Source organism: Brachyistius frenatus, unplaced genomic scaffold (genome assembly GCF_029030835.1).
Source record: "Brachyistius frenatus isolate BFR_SWC_R1_liver_20210118 unplaced genomic scaffold, ASM2903083v1 Contig_53, whole genome shotgun sequence".
In the NCBI taxonomy this organism is placed as follows: Eukaryota; Metazoa; Chordata; class Actinopteri; family Embiotocidae; genus Brachyistius; species Brachyistius frenatus.
In genome coordinates, this window is record NW_027210652.1 from 933,232 (window position 1) to 941,765 (window position 8,534).

Here is an 8,534-nt window from a genome sequence, read left to right on the forward strand (position 1 = left end):
TATTGACACTCGGGAGGTTTTTCGCTTTGAATTAAGTTTCAGCAACTTGGTATTATCTGTTCAATCAGTTGGCAACTCTTGTCATATTCTGCCATCTACAAAGTTGCAGCAGCACTTTATGCTAAAATTACAAACATACTGTGACAAATACTCCCTGGTTTAAACTGAATGACATTATTTACAGCTTTATATTAACCATTAATACAACTAATTAAACCATTAATGTCTGAAACACAAATTTCACCTCAAAATATTCAATCCATTCTGTAAAAAAATATTTCTTGAATGAAGATATTTTAATTACAGTTTCAGTAAAAGGTGTAATGAGCCAATAGGCAGACGTGGAATTAAGAAATAAGATACTCAGAAAAAAGAAAAGCAAAAAAACATGCGTGAACCAGAATAAAATGTTAATTACATTCATTTAAATACATAATTTCAGTAATTCAAAATTCATTATGATACAGGAGATGCATGCAAATAGTTAGGCTATAGTAATTTCTTTGGTGGCTTAGGCTGCTGGAAATGCTGTTGTCGATAACAATAATAATAATAATAATAATAATAATAATAATAATAATAATGATGATGGTAATAATAACGACGTTAAAGTAAACAATAAAACGTTGTAAATGATAGTGTTTTATAGGCCTCCCTCAGGCTATCATTAGTGTAGCCATACTATTCTCCCTAAACGGCTATAGCAGTAGGTTTAGTGAGAGGCATACAAAACCCATAACCTTGACTGAAAATAAATAATACTGAATCCACTTATTTTCATGTGATATGTAACTACTCCTCTGCCGTCGCACTTGCAGTCCTCGAGACGAGTTCAAGGCCGCAGGACCGGCCGCACCATCTAAAACACCTTTAAATGCTTCAAAACTTGGCAACAGATCACCGAAAGTGTCTCTTTCACGCGAGGGGATGCTTTTTATTAACCATCATACGTCCCCGTCGTACAGGCTGAAGTACTTGCTGGCGTTTGAAAAGCAGAGGTAAGGCGTGCTACTCCCCGGGTACACCACGGGCAGAGGCATGGGCAGCAGGCATCTCCCCAGCAGGTTACTCTCTTTGTACAAGGCCGGGAGCTGCCCCACCACCACGGGCTTTCCAGTCTCGGGGAAATCGCTAACCGGTCCGTCGATTTCGGTCGAGATCTGTCGTTTCAATTTATTCCTGCGGTTCTGAAACCATATCTTCACCTGGGTCTCTGTGAGCTGCAGGGAGCTGGCGAGGCACGCGCGCTCTGCGCTGCTCAGATACCGTTTCATGTCGAAGGTAGACTCCAGCTGGAAGATCTGTCTCTTGGAAAATATAGTGCGCGTCTTCTTTTTCGTGATCATTTTGCTCTTTTTGCCGGGGCTCCCTCCTTTGTGGGGGTCCATGGTCGCGGTGGTGGAGCTGCTGTCGTCGCAGCTGCTGTCCCCGCTCTCGAAGCGCGTCTCCGCCGCCTTTCTGTCGCTCCTGCGGCTGATGATGACCGATTCAGTCGCTCCGCTGCAGTCTGGAACACAATTACACTTCTTTTAACCCCGTGAAGTCGAGTCCTAAACTCTGCTTGCCACATCGACCTTAAACTGTGAGATCATTACGAGCTGTGCGTAACAGTAAACACAGATGACAGACGCTTTCTATACACGGCGTTCGTCAACTCACTCACCGCCTTCGTTGAGCCGGCTGCCCGGGTCCTGCCTCTGCTGGGCTCCTTTCTCCTCGCGGTGGTTCTGGGAAGCGTCTTTACGCATGGCGGTGGCCAGCTCATCCTGCAGTCCGGCGGGGTGACAGCTGTCACGGTGTCTCTCGCTTGTTTTGAGGTTGAGGATGTTGTCAATAGTGAATTTCAGAGAGGCGGCGGGTCGACATGGAGCTTCTACTGTGTTCATATTCGTCCTCTTTGATTTACTTCCTCGACTCTGCTCGCCCTCAACTCTGAACGTTAATCTCAACACTAACGTCTCGGTACTCCGCGCACCATAGCAGCAGCCACTGAAGCAGACACTGCTGGCCGGGCTGTGCTCCGCCTGCACCGCCAGCCTGCTACACACACCGGATGGAGCGCGACGTCTATTCTGATTGGTCCAGAGGAGCGTTCAGTGCGAACCAATAGAACAGAGAAGAAGGAGGGGAACCTCCTTCTTCCTCGCGGGTGTGGGAGAGAGTGTTGTTCTCCCCCTTCCCTCCCTCCCTCCCTCCCTCCTTTCCCAGCTCACCCCCACACGTCTCTAACGCCCCGTCATCCCTATACATCTTCAGGGTCCGGAGCCCTGCAGGGGGTCCCCCATGGATCATAGAGTAGTTTAATATCCCGGTTATTTCACACCGTATAGCTGCAGTCTGCGCGCTGTGACGCCATGCACGACTGATGCAGGTTAAATCTTAATGTGCACTTTGTCTTATCGAACAGCCTGCAGCTTAATTCAGTTGTGGATCCTGAGCTCAAAACCGTGTATCAATTTACTATCAAGAAAATAAAGTGGGTCACTGTTGTTTGAGCTGCACGAGACCTATATGTTTATCACGTGCAATTGTTTGCCTCGTATTTCTTAAAAGCACATTTCGAATTTGGGTATTAGCTCATTTTTCCTTTATATTTTGGGCTTGTTGCGTTTTAGCATTTGTGAAACTTTTGATGAAAAAAATATAAAGTAAAATAGCAAATAGCAAAAAATGGTTTCCGTTAAACCATGTTGCATTCATAAAAGGATTGTGTATTTAATTTACTTATACAGTCCATATCTAGTAAATCGTATTTTTTTTTTCTGATTTAAAGACGATGCAAAACACAAAAATAAACCTCCATATCACATCTTCCCTTAAAATTGTTATTATTATATTAGTGGAACTTTATCCATATTACTTTATATTGCATATCCACAACTTATTCACCTTATTTGTTTAAAATGTAAACTACCTTAGTTTACATACATTTTAAGTTTAGTTTGGGAATTTTTATTTTTTTACTTTTTTTATTATTATTATTATTATTTTTTTTTTAAACCATAGGCCAACAGATTTCTTTACTTTCTCCAAAATCGGGTGTTATAACAGGCTGGCATTTGTTAAAATCTCTGCTAATCACTCGTTGATTGCTAGAGATAAAATTGGATGACTTGCAGTTGACCAGTGCATATCTTGATTATTTATGATTTTTTTTTTTTGTCTTATTAAAAATTATACAGGCCTTTATAATGCATGGTTTGGAAAATATTGAAACAGGGTGCCAACGAGAGGAGACTAACAGCTCAGCTGCAACCAAACCTGAAGCAGTGTGTAAAGGTTAACGTTTTCATTTCCGAAAAAGACACACATGTTCCTGCCATAAGTTTTTGTTACTTGCATGTGTCGAGGAACATATGGATTCACTTCATTCTTTACCAATACAAAGTTGTGAGCCAGCATGTTTATGATTACCACAGATGAAGTCATATTTGAAGTCAAGGGAGTGTAGTCTATATAAACAGCAGAAAAGCAGACAGTTGTGTGCTTGATTTTTTTTTAATTATTATTATTTTTTTATTTGTGAAAAAGTGACAAAGTTGGAAAAATCTGTGACTTTAAATATAAAAGTTTGCAAAAATATGTGTGTATTCAAACATAGGGTACAGTACATGAACAGCTCCGTTGCCCTCGGCCCTGCCATGCTTGATTGTTATAGTTTATACTGTCTCAGGAGCGCAGTCTCTTGTCGAGGCTTCTGAACAGAAACATAAAGATAATTCATTACTTTGTGTTATAATCGTGGACTCTCCGCCTCGTATCTTTGGATGCAGTCAACATTTCCCTGCGGTATTGTGGTTTATTGCACCATTAATATAAACGGGGTGAATGCATGTTATTAACAAACACAGCAGTCTTTACACCAAGCCGGTCATCTGCGATCTTAAAATGCTCATGGAGTGAGCAAAGGACGACAGAGGATAGTTGATGGAGCTGGAGAAGCCTGCAACGGGTGTAGAAACTGGAAGTCCGTTTAAGCTGAAGCCCAGTGCCGCAGTGTGTGTGGGGCCCTCGTGATACAAGATGGGAACCCTGACAATCCGCTGGGTCGAGTTTGGGATATGTGCAGCCTCCAGATCCGCCGCGAGCTGTCTCTTCCATTTATTCCTCCGGTTCTGAAACCAGATTTTGACCTGAGTCTCCGTCAGGTGGAGCGAAGCTGCCAAACCTGCCCTCTCCGAGCTGCTCAGATACCGTTTCACATCGAACGTGGACTCCAGCTGAAACACCTGACTGCGACTGAACACGGTCCGGGTCTTCTTCTTTCGGGCGGAGCTCGGGTCAGATGATGCGTCTTGCTCGGAGCGTGCGTCAAAAGCGTTCTGCGCGTCCTCGTTGTCGTCCGTGAGATTGCTGTCGCCCGTTTTCCGGTCGGTTTCGTCGCTGCTCTCGGTTATGGGCTCAGACACGGCAGGTGAACCCCTGTCACTGGTTGATATCGAGCAGCACGGATCCTCTGAAGTTGTGTTGTCTCTTGGACCTTAAAAGGAGACCAAAACAGAGATCGATTTCCAAATATCCCAATGTGATGGTTCAGTTTTTTAATAGTCCTTAAAACCAATTAAGAACGTGTCATATCTATGTGTTGAATCATGGCAAAAGAAATCAATCCACAGCCATAAAAGATTATGGAAACCTGTTCGAAATTACATTTCTGGCGTTTCCACTCATTTAGATGAACTACTTCTGTTTTACAGTTATCAGAAAGTTAAGATGGGCAGAGCCAAGTTGTTTTGATTGGATTGCATAACACATGATCCATGCGTGCAAGCTGCTGAGAGTGATGTATATTAGATGGATGAAAGTGGAAATCCACAAGTATCCTTGCAGCTTAAGATAATATAACACCCAACAAGGGTGCTTATTTACTATTTGCACCGGTGTAGACCATCACATATCAACTGAAGATGGTGATGTTGGAATCGTGAAATCAAAGTATCTGTCTGCGCACCCAAAAGGGAGGGGCACTTTGTTTTGATGCGAGGGTGCGTAAGAGTGGCACAAATGACACTGGATGTGCGTAGAAGCGTCACGTTGACGGGCAGTGGTGCCGCACTTCTTTTTTGGCTTGTAGTTCCGGACATTAGTACATAATCCTCAAACTGTTACGGATCTTATGATGACAAGCAGCCATGACGTCCTCGGCATGATGCTGCAGAAGGTGGTTTTCGGTTATGTGTAAGCATTGCACGTGGTTTACAGCTAGATGCACGTCTCAGCCAGTGTTCCACAAAAGGTGTGCCAAATGTTAACACGCATTACAACTCTGGTGCACGGAGCCATTCAAGTTTATTAAGCTCTGAGTAAAGGGGAGGAAGAGTCACGGTTACAATAGTCTGAGCGCCGCACTCCACTCCACCAAAGTTTGTTAGTTTTAGTTAATGAACAGAGAAGCAACTGGAGACATGACATCAATCTGAACTAACACATTAACAGAAATAAATAACAGTAAATAAAAGTCCTGTGTGATCTAAAACCTGAGACGCAGCCTCCACTGCTGCTCTGTCTTTATTTTAAGACTGATTAAGAATGATTATATCATTCTGAAATTTGTTTTGCATTCAATTTTCGTAGCAGTTTATTTCAGTAAATATTGCAAACTGCACGCACTCATGTAAACGCTTTAAAAATGTACCAGCAATAGCTGCAACAAACTGTCAGCGCGTTCGTGCATTACGCCGACTAAAATGCCACAATTGCTCAATTTATTTTTGCACGAAATGTTTTTAATTTAGGGGACATAACCATCTATTTTCATGCCATGTAAAAGCTCATTTGTACTCACTGTGCGGCGTCTCCAAAGCTCTGAAGTTCAAGGTAGTCCCCCCGCGGTACCACTGCAGCGGCGAGTCTCTGAATGAAGCCCGGGACGTGGAGCCTGATCCGCGGGGCGCTGGAGCGCTCGTGTCGGTCTGATCTGGGTTTATGTGTCGTTCTGCGGAGACTGCCTCCGCTTCAGCTTCCCCTCGACTGCTGTCCGGCATCGACTTCTGCCCATTCCGCCCCTTTCCCAGCAGATTCTCGATAAAAAACGACGACGCCCTCGAAGAAGTGGGAGCCTGCTTGTCCGCCGGCGTGTCCTGCATGTTCCCCCCGATGTCACGGTGCTCTTACGCCAAAAACAGCCAGTGGATTCGCTCTCGGTCGTGCGTTAAGGCGAGCTGCAGTCCAAGCAGTCATTTCAAGCGTCGCTGTTTCTGCGCTGTGGTCGGACGAGGAGTCATGGCCGAGACGGGGATCTCCTCGGTGCCAGTGGGAGGAGAGGGAGACGAGAGGGAGACGAGAGGGATGGAAGCAGCAGTACAGTCAAACCATTAATGAGCCGAGCGCATCCAGCGATTGGACGAGCACAATAGCAAATAGGGGGGTTTTTCCAAGGAAAATAGAATTACTGTCTCACGTCAGCCGCCTCTGCTGCTGCTCCGTGCGCGTGCAAATATGTGCGTGTTCACGTGCAGGCCAGTCCCCTCGAGGCCATATACAGACAGGAGAAGAAAAAAAACCTCTGTTCGTGGTACTGTACTCTTTATTTGGGTCAATTAGAGTGCAAATCAAAATAAAGATCCGGCAGGGCAGCAGTCATCACCCCACCCCACCCACCCACCACTCTGCCGTAGGACGCGCTTCATTCACTGGCAGGGAACGACAGTATGGAGCCTGTCAAATTAATGGTGTGTGTGTGTGTGTGTGTGTGTGTGTGTGTGTGTGTGTGTGTGTGTGTGTGTGTGTGTGTGTGTGTGTGTCTGTAGCCATGTTTCCCCTCAATGCTATTGGCACAAAACAAGACCCGTTTTTTTTTTTTTTTTTTTTTTTTTTGGAGGGGGAGTAAAAATCATTTTAAAGCTAGTATACAACGTTTTGGTAATATATGGCAGCAACATGCATATGCTCATATTATTATGTCGACCTAAATCAAATAAAAGCGATAGTTCACAGTGGTATGACGTTACTTTGAGTTCAAATCTTTGCAGGCATGTGCGCACTGAACCATGCAAAATGGCACGTGAGACGCTGCGCTGTGAAACTGGCTGATGTCAAAGGTTATCCAAACTTTGCATATGGCTCAGATATTCCAGATAATAAGCCTGTTTGTCAGTGCTGTGGGCTTTAATTATGTTCCTCTCATGATTTGGACTCGATCAACAGAAATATTCAGGCCTGTATGCCAATACAGTTGCCTCAACAAACATGTTGTTTCAGCTTTGGGTTTTCTCAGTTTAGTATCTTTAGGTAATTGTCTGCTTTATGCATGTTGCACTTTATGCCAATGCAAAAAAAGTTCTGGAGGTTGAGGTCTCGGCCTGTTCGGCATTTTCATTTGATTTTGAGCAACAAATGCCTGCTTTAAAATTCCATTCAAAGCATTAAATAATATCTTTAAAAAGTAGCTTGTATTGGTATATATATCCAAACTGTAAATTGTATCATTCCTAAACTGTTGTCCCACTGCTCCCCCAGCTTCACTGTTAGTGACTCTGTATGCAATATGAGCTTTTTGTGGGGCTTTAACCGGAAAAAGTTCACTGATTAAAAGTAGTATGTTTCCAATAAATGGAGTCTTCATCGGCCAGATTAGGATAAGCTTATCAGTATTAGATCATCTGAATCATTTAAATGAGTGCTGACGGGCGTCTTTACCCTTTTGGTTGAAATGGCAAGACATTTGAGCTTTTATTTCCCTCAATGGAGTCAGCAGTGCTGACCTTTAACTCCAGCTTCTCTCTCTCTCTCTCTCTCGCTCTCTCTTTCTTGCTCCCCCCTCACCACCACCACCACCACTACACACACACACACACACACACACACACACACACACACACACACACACACACACACACACACACACACACACACACACACACACACTCTCTCTCTCTCTCTCTCTCTCTCTCTCTCTCTCTCCCTCCCGAAGGCTAGACTTACCCTTTGACAGAGGCTCAACGGCAATGCTGCTCTTCAAGCTAACACTCAGCACAGACAACAGTAACGTGAGCCGTGTGTTGAAGAGCTGAGTCTTGCACCTGTCCTCTAATATGGAGCTCCATGAAGAGGCTTAACAGCCTGTTGGCTGATCTCACTTTGTGTTGTGTTGTCCTCTGCTGACTACATACTTTACCAGTTAGCCTCATACCTTTTTACTGTCTGAGCTTTGTGCAAAGAAATATAAATATATATATATATTTTTTTTTACGTCAGTAAATATCTAACAATCATAGTTGGTCTTTGAGTTTATGAGGTGTTTCTCTCCACAACCTAAGTCTGTCTTTAAATTATTATAATGACGCATGCGTCTTTACAAACAAACTACTAAGAGAAGTAAAATGTATTTGGAGGAGTAGTTTCAATTATGCAGATATATATATAGTCAAATGATAAAATCTCATTTAGGCTCTACCACATAATTTCACAAATAATTGCAGTGAAACCGTGAAAGGGTAATTTCAGAAAAACATCATATGTGACGGGTTCATTTTCTGCAAAATTACCTAATTTTCTGATTTATTACTTAAACCTTGGATAACTTGGATGAATAA

The 8,534-nt window shown here is 43.5% G+C and overlaps 2 protein-coding genes across 2 annotated transcripts; both read right to left on the reverse strand.

The window, feature by feature from the left end:
* Positions 1–313: 313 nt before the first annotated feature.
* Positions 314–1,886, reverse strand: hmx4 (H6 family homeobox 4). The gene is made up of 2 exons (XM_069705058.1): positions 1,664–1,886; positions 314–1,507 (listed from the first exon to the last, which is right to left on the reverse strand). The coding sequence occupies exons 1-2, from the start codon at positions 1,884–1,886 to the stop codon at positions 945–947; spliced, it is 786 nt and encodes a 261-aa protein (XP_069561159.1). The 3' UTR covers positions 314–944.
* Positions 1,887–3,857: 1,971 nt separating this feature from the next.
* hmx1 (H6 family homeobox 1) lies at positions 3,858–6,029 on the reverse strand. Its single transcript, XM_069705059.1, has 2 exons — positions 5,786–6,029; positions 3,858–4,480 (listed from the first exon to the last, which is right to left on the reverse strand). Exons 1-2 carry the CDS (start codon positions 5,982–5,984, stop codon positions 3,858–3,860), a joined length of 822 nt encoding a protein of 273 aa, XP_069561160.1. The 5' UTR covers positions 5,985–6,029.
* Between the last annotated feature and the right edge of the window lie 2,505 nt (positions 6,030–8,534).

What these genes read in the sequence shown, in the direction of transcription:
- hmx4 (XM_069705058.1), bottom strand. Translation starts at nt 1,886, where the DNA reads ATGAACACAGTAGAAGCTCCATGTCGACCCGCCGCCTCTCTGAAATTC. An exon ending in CAGCCGGCTCAACGAAGGCG is followed by an intron (nt 1,508 to 1,663) that starts GTGAGTGAGTTG and finishes ATTGTGTTCCAG; the next exon opens with ACTGCAGCGGAGCGACTGAA.
- hmx1 (XM_069705059.1), bottom strand. Translation starts at nt 5,984, where the DNA reads ATGCCGGACAGCAGTCGAGGGGAAGCTGAAGCGGAGGCAGTCTCCGCA. An exon ending in AGCTTTGGAGACGCCGCACA is followed by an intron (nt 4,481 to 5,785) that starts GTGAGTACAAAT and finishes TCTCCTTTTAAG; the next exon opens with GTCCAAGAGACAACACAACT.